Source organism: Pholis gunnellus (assembly GCF_910591455.1).
Source record: "Pholis gunnellus genome assembly, chromosome: 21".
In the NCBI taxonomy this organism is placed as follows: Eukaryota; Metazoa; Chordata; class Actinopteri; order Perciformes; family Pholidae; genus Pholis; species Pholis gunnellus.
Genome location: NC_136548.1, coordinates 16,144,893 through 16,163,298, shown reverse-complemented (window position 1 = coordinate 16,163,298; position 18,406 = coordinate 16,144,893). Strand labels below are relative to the sequence as shown.

The 18,406-nt window shown below is 45.6% G+C and overlaps 1 protein-coding gene across 1 annotated transcript; it reads left to right on the top strand.

Annotated features, from left to right (window-relative positions):
* On the top strand, positions 1-18,402 carry LOC306712910 (neurabin-2-like). The gene is made up of 12 exons (XM_079182386.1): positions 1-35; positions 290-897; positions 1,054-1,897; positions 9,627-9,759; positions 11,686-11,806; positions 12,133-12,237; positions 14,080-14,212; positions 15,525-15,677; positions 15,773-15,826; positions 15,929-16,158; positions 16,247-16,343; positions 16,943-18,402. Exons 2-12 carry the CDS (start codon positions 407-409, stop codon positions 16,991-16,993), a joined length of 2,412 nt encoding a protein of 803 aa, XP_079038512.1. The 5' UTR covers positions 1-35; positions 290-406; the 3' UTR covers positions 16,994-18,402.
* Positions 18,403-18,406: the final 4 nt, after the last annotated feature.

Sequence of the window (18,406 nt, the reverse complement as noted above, 5' to 3'; positions counted from 1 at the left end):
ATCAAAATGATGCTGCCTGTAAAAAGGGATTAAACGTAAGCAATCTGTCGTCAGCTGCGGATTTATCGCAGCTCAATACCGTTCTACTTTTCTGTGCAAATATATATATTTTGTAATGACTAGTGCAATTGTCTGTGAGGGTTAGATTTGCATTGTAGCAACTGCAAGCCAGCTAATGACAGATGCATCGTGCTCACTTTCTCCGTTGCATTGGACGGGGATTGCAGCGGATGCAAGCAGGCCTTTAATACGATCTGTTGTTTTTGTTTCTCCCCATCTGCCGGTCTAGTCTGGGCGCCACCTCGCTTGGATCGGCTGCTGCTGGTGGATAATACCGATTTGGCACCCGGGCGTTGAGAAAGGAGAAATGCCGTCGCTGAGCATCCGTTGCGACGCTTGACTCAACATGATGAAGACCGAATCCACATCCAAGAGCACCGGCTCTGGCTCCACGCTCAGGAGCCCATCCCCGCACAGGAACGCGTACGAAGCGGGGATGCAGGCCCTGAAGCCCCTCAAAGACAATGCCGCCAACGGGAACCTGCAGGACGGCCCCCGAGGGCGCAGGTACGGCTCCAACGTGCACCGTATCAAGAACATGTTCCAGCAGATGCAGACCACATCCCCGGCTGATGCGGAGGGAGAGGAATGCACCAGGAACGCGGAGAAATCGGTGCGCCTCTCCTTGCCCAGAGCCGGGAGCCTGAACGAGAACGTGGACCACAGCGCGTTGCTGAAGCTGGGATCCACCGTGTCCGAGCGCGTGAGCAAATTCGACATCACCAAACCGGAGAACGGGCACCCGCGGGCCTCGTCGCCTAGCTACTCCAAGCTGCAGGAGACCCGCCGCATCTTCGAGCAGCAGCAGGAGGAGAGACAGCAGCAGGAGAGGCAGCAGTTGGAGGAGAAGCTGGAGAGGCAGCAGGAGGAGGAGGAGGACGAGAAGCAGCAGCAGGAGGAGGAGGAGGAGGAGGAGGAGGAGGAGAAGCAGCAGCAGGAGATCCAGCAGCAGCAGGAGAGGCAGCAGCAGCATGAGAAGCTGGCCACCACCAGGGTTCTCCTGAAGACCGACAAGGCCTCAAGCTTCCAGGAGGGCAGGTTGGACATGGCTCGTTTCAACGGCAGCACAGAGTCCCTGGACAGCCTGGACACCAGCGAGGCCGTGTCCCCTACGGTCAGCCAGCTCAGTGCCGTGTTTGAACGGGCGGCCGAGCTCCGGAACAACCTCCACCGCCTCTCCTCGACCCCGCCGCTGCCCTCCAGGGGGGTCAGCGCCAAGGTGGGTGTGTTGAACTCCAAAATAATCACAAAGAGGGTTTGTGCCTTTGCAGCGGGCAACCAGGACGAAGATATAAGCAATCAGACTGGCCAAGGGGGGCCTCCGAGGGGCCCCAGGGCGAGGATGGCTCCTCCGTCTGAAAGCTTTAATGGGGACCAAAGCCCCCCAGATACTGAACTTTACAGTGCTGCAGGAGAGCCAAATGAGCAGAGAGAAAAGACAGTGTCAGATGCAGGTGTTGAGGTCAAACCTGACGAACACTATGGGGCCAAGGGGCCCAACAGCACAACACTGCAAGGTGACATCCACATCTCTGTGGAGAACGGAGACGCCACTGCCCAGAAGCAGAGCTCTCCAAAGGGTGGCGACATGGCCCGGGGCGCTGGGGACGAAGAAGACCGGACTCTCAGAGACGACCAGTCGGGGCGCGACTCTGTGGATATCAGTACCTACAGCGCGGTGGGGGAGGACTTTGGAGGAAGCCAGGTGGACGAGGAGGAAGACGAGGTCGATGACAGCTATGAGGCCGAGTCCAGCTGTGCGGAGATCTCCGGGCTGCCTGTGGAGGAGGACCCGCCCCCCTCCAGGAAGATCCGCTTCAGCACAGAGCCCATCAAGGTGAGGAAGCATGCAGGTGGAAAAAATACTAAACTGTAGGTAGTACACCCAGAGCTCTGTCCAATTAGGCTGAGGTGCTGATTTGTGATTTTGTCCATAATGTGGCATGTGTTGAGAGGCTGGTTCATTTTGACCTTAAAGCTTATCTACCGTGGTACAGACTCAGTCAGCACCACTGTCAGCTGTTTTAATGAACTCACTCAGCTGCTACCGGTGTCAGAATGATGCTGACATTTTGATTTTACCCTGTTTCAACACGGGGCTTTGCACACACTACTACCCCCCCCCTCCCCTTCCACAGTAGCCAGTTGCTAATGGACGGTCCTGCATTCCTACTGTGCAGCTGACACGGGCCCCCAAAAAGATCTGCGATGTAGATGCTTATCTGAAGCGCAGTGGGAGCTGCTTCTGTAAATAATTGCTGGGGGAGGAGGAACAAAGAGGCCTGGATAATTAGTCCTGTTTTTAGAGAAGTGGACACTCTGCTGCTGCGGTGGCCAATGAAAGGTCGGCGGACAGTCTATGGGGGAGCTTGGTGAGGAATGGAGTGTTGAGTGTGAGAAAGAGAGGGAGGACGTGAGAAAAGAGACACTCTTGGATCAGTGAGATGAGAGAGGAGGAGGAGGAGGAGGAGGAGGAGGAGGTGGAGTTGATTTAAAGTGTCTCTCTGTGTCTGGGGGTTGTGTAATGATCTGGAGAGGAGCATCAGATATCCTCTCCAGCTCGGTCTCGCTGCTCTGCCTCGAGGTCTGAGGCGTACAGAGAGACTCTGCCAGCCGAGGTGGGCACTGACGCTGCACATCACACACGACAGAAAGCCATTTCAGTGACGAAGGGCTCCTGTGCCACATCATGACCAGTCAAGTCGAAAGTTGCTCTCGCTCTCTTCTCATGGCTGCACATCGGCGAGTAGTGCCGAGTCACTAAAGCTTATATAATATTATTATACAGGCTCTGACTTTTTTCCACAAACCTTAAAAAGTAAACACTTTTGGCAACAATCCCTCATGTTTGACTTTAAATGAGTAGTTCAAAATATTGGTATATGTGCTTATTTGCTTGCCAGGTGTATTGTAAATATGAAGCTGCAGTTAAAAGCTGGTTAGCTTAGCTTAGCACAATGACTGGAAACGGGGGGAAACAGCTAGCCTGGCCTCGTCCAAAGATAAGAACTGATCTGTCTCATCAGTGCCTCTAAACGTCTAGGTGCATTTCCTTAAATGTTAAACTATTCCTTTCAATATCTTACAAACTAAAATGACAGTAATAGATTCCTAGATGATGTAAACATGGATATAAATGCTGCAGGTTACAAAATATCAAAAAAAGAAATCAGCTTTGGCCTCAAGGACACACTCAAAGTTTACTGTAAACTCTACAGCGTACCTTTTAAATAATACCTCTACCTCTAAATAATATACACAAACAAAAACAGGGTTTTAAACTTAAGAAACGTAGCCTATGAAGCATTTGTGCACAGCAACTTTTATTAGTGTGTGTGTGCCAGTAGTATGCAAATACTGACATATACAGTGTATGTGGTGAGCCAGTATTAGGCTCCAACATCCACCCAACCTGTATGGAAGCAAACCGTTTACACCCGAGCCTAGTATGTCCATTAACTGTGAAGTAGGAAGGAAAAGACAAAAGCAGGCTTCTATCACATTATTCTATCCGCATGAGATTAATAGCAGGAGGAAGCATTATGTACGGTGTCTTAAAGAAGTCTTAACTCATAAGCTTTGATAAAAAACAAAGGCTGAATTTGGTTGTGACCCCGCAGCCGTCATCGGAGAATAACCTCCTACTGAGTCCTTTCACACTGTATCAGTGTGGCCTTTGTTATGGAGATTGATGCAGGGGTAGATGAGAGTTGAGGGGGGTGGCGAGGTCAAATGGGAGGGACGTTATTATGCTGCTCAAATGTCATGCGACTGTATTACCGCCAGCTCTGAAGTCACAGTGTCAGTTGGTTTCTCTTCCAAACAGGAAGTGCCCATTTTTAGTGCATATTTCCCTGTGCAACAACTCAGCCCTCGGCCACAATTAAGTCTTGTTGTTGTGGTGATGGCGGTGGGACGTCTGGGCGCACGTCTTTTTCTTTGTCCCCGTTTTACATCACACACTCCTGTCTGTCTGTCTGTCTGTCTGTCTGTCTGTCTGTCTGTCTGTCTGTGTCCTCTCACACTGGCAAGAAAAAAAATAGCAGTTCTGCTCCGGGTAGAGTTCACACTAGAGTCTTTGTTTTGCTCCTCTTGACACTCTTTCTCTCGCTGCTTCTTTTCTCCCTCTCGCTCTTTGTCACCAGTCTCCTACTGTTAGTAAAAATAGCAGCATTGTTATCGTCACAGACTTGCCTTCGCTTTTCAGGGCCGCGCGTCCTTGTCGAACACAGGAAGCTGCCTCTCGTGTCTTATTTATTCGGTTTGGCTTGTTTGTTTTAGCTTCATTCTGTGTCACTCGGTATCAACACTAGTAGCTCACGGTGTAGCCTCCTGTGATTTTTTAAATTATTTATTCTATTGTTGGAGGAAAGCTTTGAAAAAAAGCGTAAAATCAGATAATCTCCACTGGATTGTGTCGCCTCCAAACCAGAATAATCTGATTTATTTTGCATGCACCAGAATCTCCTTTTCAGTCATCACCTAGCCTAGTCTTTCACTTCTCTTTTTTTAAATCTCCCAACACACACACACACACACACACACACACACACACACACGCTCACACACACACTTTCTCGTGCATTTCTGCTGCCTACGCAAGTCCTCTCAGCCTGCTCTAAGAACACCTATGATTTTGTTTCGCACTGTATCATTAACACAAACAAAGTGTTCCTCATATTATAATAATCCGAAGGGTGTTGAGTTTGACAAACGCAGGAGGAGGAATTGCATTTTGGAGCAAAATGGAGAGCGCCCAAAATGCAGCCGTCGGTGGTTTGTGTTTACCGCTCAGGTCGGACCAGGAGGGATTGCCCAGGGAGAGGTAATACATCCCCATGTGTCAAGTTATCCTCTAACTGTCTATTACTTAGACTGCAGTATTTCATACAGTGCATTACTCACAAGCCAGCAGGGGTGAGAGACCAGACAGATTATGAGCAAGGTCACTCTGCCCCACTTCTCGGTCCTGCAGTGGTGCTGGGTCGGGATGTGCCACCTTCCCCTGAGCGCTGTTGTGTCTTTTCAAACTGTTTGTGTGCATCTTCCTTCAGTCTGTCCAGTCCTCTAGTTAAGATAAGATGAGGCTGATATTATAATATGTTTTTATTATTTTCCAACAAGTGAAAATACCAAAGCCAAAGACTTCTCCACCCTCTCTGTTTCACTCAAGCTGATTTTGTTCTTATTGGAGATGTAAATGAAGTTGCAAATATTTTATTATGTTTCCTGGAACAGCGGGGCACTGTAGTTTGTAGCAAACATTACTCAAGCTTGAGTAACTATTGGATTTGTATTGTGCTCAAAATAAACTGCAGTGTAATGAAGGAACACGTCACCTGGTGTGGCTCACTCGTGTGTTTTTAAATGTTTCTGGACAATAATGGAGGTCTATGACACAGAGAGATAAACTATATACTTTGTTCATTTCTTACTAGATTTGTTGACAATAGGAAAAATATCAGCCGCTTCCTTTAAAATCACAGCAACACGAGACAAATGTAAAGAAAAAGACACAGTTAGGAAGGTATGAATAAAAAGAACTATGCAAAATAATATTGAATAGTATTAAGTGAGAAATAAATACAATATATCTTATGATTTTCTCGATCTTTGTACTTGATCGTGACTAAGTGCAAAGCAATATAACATGTAAACCTACAGGATATTAAATATAGAAAGTAAATGCTTTATTGGGGTAGTACAGAAACTCACTGCACTCAAACTAAATATAACCAATTGTATATGTGTCTATAAAGAATATAGATACATTATAATAATAATGAAACAGCCTTCGTGCTGTTCAGTCGCCCGTCGCTGACCTTATTCTCATGCTGCCGTGTTTCTCCTCGGGGTCGGCGAACGCTTAAGCCTAAACATGACTGCTGACCAACGGCTGACCTGCCAAAAAACAGGACAGCCGCTACCGCGACAAACCTACGATATCCGTTTCATTGGCTGGAGGAGAGTCAGCCAGGACCACATCCTTATTTTCCGCCTGTGTGTTGCACATCTGGGATCTGGATTAACCCCCCAATTTAAGGAGGATTTAGAAGCAATTACCTGCCACTTCTGGACTTGTTTAACCTGCGGCGGTTGGGAAAGCATTTCATAATGGTGTAATTAAACCGTTAAGTGGAAAAGTACTTCTCGTGGTCTGCGTATGCTTAACTTTGACAGCTTCATAAAGCATGCCACAAGCATTTCTGACCCCAAGAAAAAGTGAAGTAATTGCATCAACGAGGCACCAGATCTCACATTATGCATGGTAATCATGTTAAAAGGTAGAAAAAGGAGAGTGGTAGCGAAACCAGTTGAAGTAATAGCCGGAGCACTATGACTAATGCAAAATGATGGAAAGTCGGCTGCTACAGAACGAGGAGAGACGGAGTGGAAACGCGCTATTTCTGTTGTGAAAAACCAATGGCACCGCCTCCACACATCCTATTGGCTGAATCCAAAATTAGATCTGTGTTTGGAGAGTGAAGAGGGATAGAAGTTGACATGCTGCTGTGGGGGAAGGGGGGGGGGGGGGGGGCCTACTGACTCCCATAGTTAAATATCACCACAGTGTTACCCAATCGCATTGTAGCCAAGAGGGCCGTCGAGATGTAACCACACTGCAGGAGAGCCTCCGGAGCAGCTCTATCATTTAGCCCCGTCTCTGTCACGACACTGTGAAAACGGTATTTGTGACTGGTTATTTTTAATACCCGTCACAGTCCCAAGTGGGTGCTGTGGACAGACACAAACACAAGCTGGTGAGTGGCTCTAGCTAACTCACAGAGCTTTTGTAGGACATCCCAGGCGGCTGGAAGCAAAGGGAGGGGAGGGAGGGAGGGAGGGAGTTTCCTGGCCATCTGTTAGCTTCTCTGACCTACTATCTGCCACAACTGGAACAGCGTCCTCCTCCAGCCCAGCCCTGCCCCCCCCCCCCCCCCCCCCCCCTTTCATCACCCTGCCTTTAATCCCAATGTTTGTCTTCCAAAGATAGCCACCTCATCTCAACTACTCTACCTACTTGGGTGAGGTTTTGGGGTGAGAGGTTTGCATCGTGCAGGATCCCCAAAGTCTTCCTGTCCTGTGTGGGATCATGGCACAGACGGACGGACGGCGGGAAGTGAAAGAGTTAATCGAGTATCAGAGAGAGGGATTGTTGCCTCGCCTGCATCATGACACCCCTTCATGAACTTGCCCAAGGCTGCAGGTCACGACACACATCCGATCATGGCTGTGTGTGTTTTTTTGTGTTTTTTTCCCAGTGCCACGTTAAACGCTGCCGAACCTCCGTGTCAGCATCGTGGGCGTAGAAAACGAGGGCACCACAAGCCACCAGCTGTGGCCTCTTGATCTCTAAACTCAAGTGGTGATGCAGAGCCACGTGACAGCGTCACAATGGGCACGCAGGCTCGGAGTGCACTGTTGTTGTTTTATGTCCCGTTACTTAGGATGCAAACAGCGTATTTTGTGAGTCTGTAATCCACATTCTGCTAATCCCTCTAAATACGAAGGTAACCTAAATCAAAAGCCATTAGACTTCAGTGCTGCTCCCACGCTATCTGTCATCTGCAGTTTGGTTTGGTTCAATATGATTCACTGAATACATAGTGTGAATTAAAATCAGTACTGCTGCACCTCATTAATGTGGATTTGCTGTTTTGTTAATGTTCTAAAAGTCGTACATAAAACTTTTAAAGAAATGGTTCAATCAAAAGGAAAAAGTGTATTTCCAAAAATGGAAAACTGGTCCTTTAACTGATTAAACGATTATAAAACAAACTCTATTTATTTAATGTAATAAAATCCCTGCACTAAAAGAATACTTTGATCCGGATAAACTCTAGCAGTAATCTTCATCACTTGTGTGAGCATACAGACATTTTAAACCTCTTTCTTACAGGTATGTGAGGCTTTAAAGTTGAAGGAGAAGCTTGTACAGTACTCAATGAGGCATGAAAATGCAATGATACTGATTACATCCGAGAGAGGAGGTTGCTGCTTACATTTCAAAGGCCGCTGTCAAAACTGACAGGCTCTTTACTGTGGGGTTGCCAGGGATTCGGGGCCCATACGACCGAAGGGTTAGCATCGAAAGCTAAGGGGCTGCTACTTTGTAACACAGATGGACAAAGTAAACAGCAGAGAGAGAGAGAGAAGTGAGAGAAAGTAAACAAAGATGTGTTAAAAGTGTCGCCGCAGAGGGAGCGAACGATTGTGAGGAGAAAAGTTGAGAATCTAGTTAAAATACATGAAAGAACGTGTGAAAAGAGAAGGTCCAGCACTGAATTAGTGTGGCTAGTGGAGCATGCAGCGTGGTGCATGCATAATCATCTTGGAAGACTCTCTGTGTGTGTGTGTGTGTGTGTGTGTGTGTGAGCAGCAGCTGCAGAAGCCCCCCATTAGCATGCTGGATGTGGTTATGTAAACTGTCATGCTGGTGGACCAGAGTGAATGTGGGGAAACAGAGGCCTCTGTCTTCATGAGAGCAACTTCAGCGGTTGTGGTCGATTGTGTTTGATATACGTATATACCGCTGTGAAACGATACAGCTCGGGGCTCTGCGAGGACATGCTGTGGCCGTCTCTGCCGAAGTGGTCGATACTTTTGAATTGCATTACTTGCGTATTTACACCGGCGGTCGTTTTTGATCAAAACCATGCCTCCAGCTTGTCTACCTCAGCTGCATACATCTCCACAACCTCTGAGCGTTCGGTGATGGTATCTAGAATATTAAAGCATTTTGTTAGGACACGAAACACCCCCATTCTTCTGTGGTGAGTCCTTTAACTATAGCCCAAACATAATGATAGAAATTCAAAGTTGAACTGTGTTTATCATATCAATCAGTATGAGGATACATATCACAGGCATTCAACTGAAAAACTGGATTTGGTTTTGATCACATATGAAGTCACAATCCACTCTCTTCACACCTGTTGAAACACACACAAGTGATTCAACATTTACCCCAGGCTGCACAGGAAGTGGTTTGTTTTCATTAGCAGTTACTATATTTGGAGTACATGCTAGAGAAGCTATGTAGTAGCACGAAACAGTGATATAAGCCACAAACGGCTGCAAACAATAAATAAGCATCTAGCAGAAAGGACACACGTTAGCTCTGGGCTAACACTGAAACACCACAGAGGGGGTCATTTATCACTAAAGGCGGGACTTTCTGTGTGCTGAATATGAAGCTACAGCCAGGATACAGTTAGCTTAGCTTAGCACAAAGACTGGAAACGGGGGGAAACAGCTAGCCTGGCGCTGTCCAAACCACAAATTGTTGCTTTTTTGAACAGATGAAACGTATTAAACAACACACTTTTTAGGAGCTGTTAGGTGGGTCTTATACCTTTGCACAGAGGCTAGCTGTTTCCCTCCACTGTCATTCTTTGTGCTAAGCTAACTGTCTCCTAGTGGTAGATTCATATTTAACAGACAGATATAAGAGTGGGATTGATCTTCTCGTCTAATTCTCTGCAAAAACAACAACCCGCTGCCTTCCACAGTCTTGTACAAAGAGGTTTAAGTGTTTGATCCAGTGTCTCTGGTTCCTCCTGCAGGTGTTTGCCACCTACCCCAACGAGGACTACGACCGGCGCAATGAAGACGTGGATCCCATGGCGGCGTCTGCAGAGTACGAGCTGGAGAAGAGGGTGGAGAGGCTGGACCTGTTCCCCGCGGAGCTGGAGAAAGGTACAGAACATTATGACGCTGTCTTTTCTCAACGTGCACAGTATTTTGAAGAATTCAAAGCATTTATTTTAACCTGCTTGGGGCACCCGGTGGGTGGTTTGCATAAAATTGGAAACGAAATGAGGACAAGAAATTTCACATTCACAGAAAGGTATTTGAGAATTATTTTTATTAGTGATTAACTTCCCTCTGGACAGTTTAATCTGTGCTTTCTGTCTCTCTTTGAAGCCAAATAACGAAAATAAAAAGACATTCTCTATTACTTATGTAAAAAGGCCTTCAGTGTCCACCGACTGGCCTTCTGCCAACATCTTTCTTTCCCCGAGGGAGCCACACTTCCCTCAACATCCCTTCAACATTATAATGCGTTAATATATTTATAGAAGACTATTTTTAGAATTGCGTACAGGGCAGGTAACACAGGACTCCATATGTGACCATATGCTCTAAATGACGTGCTGCTGTGTGTGACGTCTATATTATGAAACAATATTAATCCCGAAGGAGATTAATCGAAGATTACAAAAGAGGGATAAGAAGAATAGAATAGAGTGAAAAACACCTCAGGCAGAAAATCTAGGTTTTATCACTTATGTAACTTTCCCTTTACATATGAAGCGGTTAACTGAAATAGTGTTATTATTTCAAAACTCCCCCGGATGCAAAGAAGCTTGTGCAGGCTTTTATTACAAATATAAATCGATTACAGCAACACACACACATTGCTGTGGTCAGTTTTTCCTTGCGTAGCCTCCAGTTGGTCTTAAGGCTGATTTAAGATCCTGTTAATACTTATCATGGACTTGCTCCTGACTCTGTGGATGATGTGCTGCAAATAAATGCTGCATCATTTCCTGGTAGAGCGCCTCTTATCAGACTCTCTGCTGCTCACTGTACTAAAAAAACAAAAGAAAAGAGACAAAAAGCTGCGGTGAAGCTGCATTCTGCAGGTTTTGTTGTGAAACAGATTCTCCCGCCAGATCTGAGGATAACAATACTCAGCCTTGCTCATAACTAAAACTGCTATGTACACTTATGCTTCATTAGAAATTAGAATAACATTTTTTGATTCTTTTAGTTGATAAGTTGTTTTTTATGCATTTTATGAGCATCTCTGGTGAACACAAGATTTAAAGTGGTGCTTTTGTGTGATTCTTTGTGGAGGAACTCAGTTTTACTGATCTTATCAATTAGTCGGCAGTCATTACAGAGTTAGTCGACTACTTCTACAAGATGAGTTAATTAAGATATTTTGAGTTACAATGGAGGATCACAGACAGATGCACTGTGCAGCGTTGCCAACATGCAGACAATGTGATACACAATCCTGCCACGCGTTTCGTGTTATCCCGCTAACTTGACCGTTGTTGGTCAGTAGTGTGCAAAGAAATGCAGTAAATGAGCCGACAAAGCAATCATTGGTGTAAACAATACGAGGTTTCAAATTGGCTTTGTGAATGTTTTATGAGGAAGGAAGTGCATTGTCCGGCCTCAAGGACACACACAAAGCATTTTGGTGAGTAACACTGAATATAAACAACGACAAGTAAACTCCACCGGGCAGTTTTGATGTGGATCACACATGTGGTGAAGGGAAAGAGAAGAGCACTGCTCTTTTACTTACTTACCCAAAACTGATCCTGATGCTCCAGGAATCGAACATGGGAATCTCTCAGTCACAAGTTCACCTTCTCTGAAATCACTCCACACTACAAATTATGATCCCCAAAAATGTAAATCACACGCGAGATGACATGGACGTGGAATCAAAGACACGTTTTCCCGCCCACAGAGAGTTGTGACACCACCTCAGTCCACGCAAAGACATGACGGCGTCACACATCAAACTGACCAGAAGGCTGTTAAACGTGCATCACAGTGACAGTTTGGTAACGACTGTCGTGGTATCTCCCCACTCTGCTTCAGATGGCGAGGGCCTGGGCATCAGTATCATCGGGATGGGTGCCGGGGCCGACATGGGCCTGGAGAAGCTGGGCATCTTCGTCAAGACCGTCACGGATGGAGGAGCAGCACACAAGGACGGGAGGTACGTTAACTCATGTTACATTTGGATTATCCCGATTCTCAATCTGGTAAAAACAACTGAGAACGGAAAAAGGCCGTCAAACTGCCTTTTTAAACGACGTGTCAAACTGAGGTTAGCTTAGTAGTTGTAGTTTTATTTCCAGACGTGGTTGCTTCATTGTCCCACTTGTCTCTCCGATTCCTGGCAGCTGCAGGTGGGTCTCGCTGCCAAGAACTCAGGCTTTTAAATGGAGTTTGGCTTGTGTGGGCTTCAGTGTAAAAATAATGAGTGAAGTCCACAGTGGAGCTATTACTGTGAATCCTGAACGTCTCTCTTGCCTCCTCCAGGATCCTGGTGAACGATCTGATTGTGGAGGTGGACGGGACCAGTTTGGTGGGAGTCACCCAGAACTTTGCCGCCTCCGTACTCAGGAACACCGCAGGAACTGTCAAGTAAGAGTTTCTCCGAAGAGTCATGATTTTATTACAGATGCTTTGATGCGTTTTTATGCCGAGAAAAAAGCAGATCATCCAACACCAGTGTAGAGCTTAAAACCAGCACAGGAGCAAAGTCCTGCTGTGGACGGGGGGCATCAGCAAAACCTATATTAGCACCCTAAATAAATCAGTTCAAGCTATATTTACAATATTTTCACGGCTTCACCTTACTGTCCGACAGCCCCCTCCTACTGGGAACAGAAGCCGTTATATCCATCCGTGCTCTCTTCAAAGCCATAATACTCCATGGACAAAATCAGGAACTTTACCTCAAAGAACAAGGACGTTTCTGGTTCACCGCTGCCACGATTAGTTAGTTAGTTTGTGTGACTTTGGTGAAAGCAAACCAAGTCTTTCAAACATTAAAGTCACACAATAACACAAACAAACTAACAGATCGAGGTGGCGGTAGACCAGCAAGTCCCGTGTTTTGCAAGGAAAAATTACTGTTTTGTCAATGGAGCATGGAGGCTTCAGTTCCTGTCAGAACTACTTAGCGAATGCTAGCATGCTAACGGGCTTGTGAACATGGTAAACATTACCTGCAACATGTTAGCATGTTAGCTAGCCAACGTTATCTATCTCAAAGCCCTGCTGTGCTCTTAGTTTTAACTCATTTCTACAGTAGCCGTCTTGCTTCGTGCCTCGGCTGTGATCAGGACATTCGTCTCGTTACACTTTGTTGCAACAGCTCGCTGTGACATCAGCATTCTTGCTCGAAGAGATGGCTTCCTCTTGATAAATACCCACCGCCAGTCTGGACCGACTTCTACCACATCCTGCCCATTCAGCTCACCAGACTGCAGATTTATATCTCAAGTCTTGCGGGGTCATGATTATACCCTTCAGTGTTGCAAAGCTCCTCTCTGAGACATCCTGAACGAGGGTCCCTCGAACCACAGAAAACACAGTTATCAGGAACAAACACACTTCATCAAAAGTATCATTCTGAAATGCCAGCGGGATGTTTGTAGCCGGGCTCTTTGGCGTTTTGGTGGAGCTGACTTGCCCCCTTTTGTAATCTAAGCTCATTCATAATTCAGGGTTTTGTGGTCAGTAGCTTTAAGGGTGATTGTTAGTGTTGTGTGACTTGTGCAGATCAGAGACCTCCGCAGACAGCTCATGCATTATGGATCTGCTGCAGTGATGGCGAAGGGCACCAGAGCTCAGACCTATTCATTAAAACATCAGAACATCAGGCAGACAAATAGATGGGGGGGCAGGAAGTTCGTTTGGGAGCATTTAATTACCCGTTAGTGCCGCAGAATTGAAGAGGCTGCAGCGGCTGGCTTAATAACCGTCTGTGGCTTCATCGTGATTTACTGTGTTTTTATTCCCGTTCGCTGTTTACACGGTGGCTGTAATTGGACGAAGATTTGCGAGCCTCAATCAGGAAACATATAGTGCCTATAATGAACTGTACAATGAGCTGAAGGAGAGGCAGGGTTTGATTTTAATCATAGAAGAGAGGCCTACTCCACAGAGACCGCCTTTGTTCCGCTCCAAACAGGAAGACATGTTCTGTCATCAGAGAGCCAGCACATTCCTTACTGCATTAATACATTAAACTGTAGCAACTCAAGAGGTTTTTATTGTATATGAAAAACACTTTCTTGGTCCGTGTGGAGCCGGTGTTCGTGCTCCTGAGTGGACAGGAGTAAAAAGAAATAAATGTATTATTTAGCATGCACATGCAGTATCATACCATATCACACGGAGGACTGTTTCAGTTCAGCTAGCCACTTTGAGCGGTTTTAATCCTAACTGAGCTGGACTGCCGATGTTGTCCAAACACAGGTTCGTGATCGGGCGAGAAAAGCCGGGCGAGCAGAGCGAGGTGGCCCAGCTCATCCAGCAGACGCTGGAGCAGGAGCGCTGGCAGAGGGAGATGATGGAGCAGCGCTACAACCAGTACATGGACGAGCAGGAGGTGAGCTTTTTAAAAGAACCCTCTGAAACAAGGGGGGCTGGTGTAGGATCAGGTGTGATCTGACAGAACTGCTTGGTTTGTCCGCACATGCTCAGTGCAGAAGTGAAGGTGCACGCACGCTCACACACATATACTACCATGTTCAACAGACTTTCAACATAAACATTTGATCAAATTCCATGCATCTGTTTCTGTCAAAATTAGTCAAGTTCTCCTGCAGCAGAGTTAACATAGCACTTGTCATATTTACTTTCAGATTTGTCTCAAAATAAGTCTTAAATCTAATTAAAATCTGTCTTAAAAAGGTGTTAAAACGCATTCAATTGAATCCTCGGACACCTGTAGACTCCCTGCAATTCCTGTATTAGAACAAAAAAATATCTCAACATTTAAAGTCATAAAGTAATCTACAAAAACATCACAAAATAGCTTCAAATTAGATTTTCAACCTGCTCAGGCACAAAATACTTCCTTAAACATTAATCGTTTGCTCTGCGTGTCCCGTGGTTCCCCTTTAGGATTATGAAATGTTTCCCATGCTGAACAGAAGTGACCCTCTCTGGTGTGACAGTGGCGTTGGAAGCCACACTATAGTGTCCAGCATGTAGAATCAGTCTGATCAAACGATAAGCTCCGAAAGGGGGACGGATCAGGAGGAATCACATTTTGTTGCCCTCGGATGTCCTTTGCTTTGCTAATCTCTCATGTCTCTCTTTTTTAGTTTTACGTAAACAGAGCAGCAGAGAAACCATAACAACTCCTGTAGTTTCATTATCACAACAGAGAGGAAGTTGCCCCATTCATGCAGCGTGATGGTGGGTGGTTCTTGAAAAGCATTAGGTTGGATAATGGAGAGCAGAGTCTGCTCTTGGGAGCTTTACGCCATCTAGTGGCCGTTTGGTGTCACAACATATAAACGTGTGCTTTTTAAAGGCAGCATTCAATCACTGTAGATATATGTAATAAACACTTCGTTATCCTGTTTTATGTGACATTTTATCCAAATATTTATCAAGAAATGAACACAAATTCCAATTACTTTACCTCCTGGAAAACAGCACCTCGTGTGTAATACAACATTTTACTATTACAGACACGATAGATGTTTAAACAGCTTAAGAGCTTTCTCGATTTAAATGATTCTGGTTTGCAACTTAAATGATCCCTTCGCACATGACGTCCTGCTGCTGCAACATCTGGACTCAAACCAGGAAGCAAGATGTGACTCTAGCCGGTTCACTCAGCGAACCGACCCTTTTAAACTGAAATAAAAGCTTGACCGGGTTTCCTAACCTGGACGTCGTCCCTGCAGGGCGGTGAGTACGGCACGGACGAGGAAGAGGACGAGGACGAGGAGGTCAGTCCGCCGTATCCCAGCGCCATCGAGGTGTTTGACCTGGCGGAGAACGAGGACATGTCCCCCCTGGAGACGGACCCTGAGAAACTGGCACATAAATACAAAGAGGTGAGAAGTGAACTCCTTTTCTGTGTAATCACAGCTTGTTTTACTCCAATGTGCCTCATGGGTAATTCAAATCGTCATCTCTCTTTGCTGTAAAGCTCCAAATAAAGCATGCTGTGACCCAAGCTGAGATCCAACAGCTGAAGAGAAAGGTAGGTTTAAATGATCATATGTAATACCTCTTGTGAGATGAAGCATCGATCAGAGATTACGTTACCGTGCGTCTTTCACTGAAACGTCGCCCGTCTCTCCAGCTGCACCACGGGGAGCAGGAGAAGCAGCGCTGGCGTATGGACAAGGCCCAGCTGGAACAGACCCTGCAGGAGAACAAGGAGCGCATGGATAAGCTGGAGGGCTACTGGATGGAGGCTCAGAGCCTGTGCCAGGCGGTGGACGAGCACCTGAAGGAGACGCAGTCCCAGTATCAGGCCCTGGAGCGCAAGTACAGCAAAGCCAAACGCCTGATCAAGGAGTATCAGCAGAAGTGAGTCCGCGTGAAGACAAGGGATGAAAGAGTTGTTTTACCACGTCTTGAGTCGCTCAGTCTAAACACTCCGTTTGTCCGTCAACAGGGAGATCGAGTACCTGAAGAAGGAGACCCAGCGCTGTGCACAAGTTGGAGCTGAGGCCTCTCTTCTCAAAGAGGAGTCCGGGCAGCTTCAAGAGCAGGTACGGGAGGTGACCTAGGAAGAGAATTACATTCATGTTCATGCATGTTTGTGCTAAAAAAAAAAAAAGGAAGCATTCTCTCATTATAAGGAGAATTTAGGAGAAGAATTTGGCTCAAAACTGCTGAGTCGTGTGGCCTTCATACAAACCAAAGAGAATTGAAATAAGAGACTTTAAATGTTTATGTTTCATACATTACAGAGCTGGTCAGACTGTGAAAAACAAAATGTGCAAACTCAGTGCAAAATGAGACATGCATGATGAGTCTACCCTATATTTTTAAAGGCACAGCTCAACCCTTACGGTCCACTTCATACAAACCATAAATATTTATTTCAATGCAGTGAGAGTTCCAGCGATAGCGGGGAAACTCTCAAGAGGCCCATATTGAGTCAGCGTGTCGTGTCCTGACGTGACTCACTCTGCGGCATGTGGGCGCTGATGTTTGAATGAAGCGTGGACGTGCGGTCCGCCAACAATTTGAGGAAACTTCTCATCCACTTCTAATATCAGACGAGGCCTTTAGTTCCAGATCGAACCATGTTAACGAGTATTAACGTCACTGCTTGTCCCTCTCTCTCTCTCTCTCTCCTCTGCAGGTGGCGGACCTGGAGTGCCGGGTGGAGGAGCTGAAATCTGAACCTTTATAAAAGTAAAAGCCTTTTTGTCCGCCACGCGTCTCAGAGAGCAGAACTTCACTAGCTACAGGAGGAGACGGTGTCATTGTACTTGACCTGCAGGGTATTTCCTCGTCGCCCCCGTGAGCTTGGTTTCCGGGCGCATACTGTATATGTGTCCTCAGGCTTCGTATTTCAGCCACTTTTAACCCCTTTTAACCATGTTTTTCTGTTACCATTTATGGGATTGTGAAGAACGGTTTTATCATCACAAATACAGACTCTGTTGAGCTCTAGATGTGCTGTTCCTTTTCTGTATTTAATCCCTTACTTTGTGGTTTTGTGACAGACCAGGCTGTTACTTTTAATTGCCAAAAAAAAAAAAAAATCCCTTTCTTTCTTTTGCCTAGTTTTGTGACCTTTTAATTTGTTTTTGTACAGATGTGATACTTGTGTGGTTTAACAATCAGTTTGGTTTGTAAAAATTTTTAATATGTGTATAACATTTAACATAATATAAACTAATGAGATAGAGGGTTGTTGTATATTTTATGTGATGTAAATTGGATGGAGATTGCACTGAAGAAGACATCAACAAGGTGCTTCACTGGAACGGAGGAAGAAACGGGAACTATGTTTGGAGGTGTCTTCGAAATAGTAGAAACTGTAACCCAACCTTCGTAGGGGTCTTTGTCACTTAACCACCTGCTGCCTACCTTTCAGAAGTGTTTGTGTATTTTTTACACACTAAAGAGACTCATCAATGAGCGTCCCCAACCCCTCCGGTCTCAACCCCTTCGCTTCTTTAAATAAAAAAACAAACAAAAAAACAACAGGACCACAGAAACAAGCCTCCACAACTGCTGTGCCACAAATGAAAATGGATCTCTCTCTCTCTCCCCTCCAAATGGATGTTGTCAAGGACTTGTGTAACTGGTATTAGTTAGGACTACTGATATAAGAAGCATTACTGGACTGGGATTGTTTAAAGAAGCCGTTAACCAGCAGCAAAGATTTTAAAAAACGCTTGTGTCTCGAACCAGCAGCTGCACTCGACACCGCTGTGTGTAGCCCACGGAAAACACTGCCAGGTTCACGCCTGTTTCAATTCACGCACACAGTTTAGAATGGAATTGAGTCTCCTCGTGTCAACCGTCATACCAGTATGTTTGTATAGTTCAGGTAAGACTGAAATATTTTAATTTTACTTAATATTTATAATCTAGTCAAAAAGGTGGAAATATGAGCTAACGAGGACAAAAACTGACAGAAGCAATGTTTAGTAGACAGTTGTAACTGTGTAGATCTGGATGACTACAGAAACTAAATTAAGATTAATGAATTGAAAAAAAAACAGGCATGGTTATGAGTATTTTCATAATATTAAGGCTTGTACAGTGCACATGCTTTGCATTGTATGTTTTGTGGAATAAATGGTCAACAGTG

Bases quoted from the DNA above. Each gene is read 5' to 3' on its own strand.
- LOC306712910 (XM_079182386.1), top strand. From the start codon at position 407: ATGATGAAGACCGAATCCACATCCAAGAGCACCGGCTCTGGCTCCACG. The intron at 11,807-12,132 runs GTACGTTAACTC...TGCCTCCTCCAG, and splicing joins GCAGCACACAAGGACGGGAG to GATCCTGGTGAACGATCTGA. The intron at 16,159-16,246 runs GTGAGTCCGCGT...GTCCGTCAACAG, and splicing joins ATCAAGGAGTATCAGCAGAA to GGAGATCGAGTACCTGAAGA.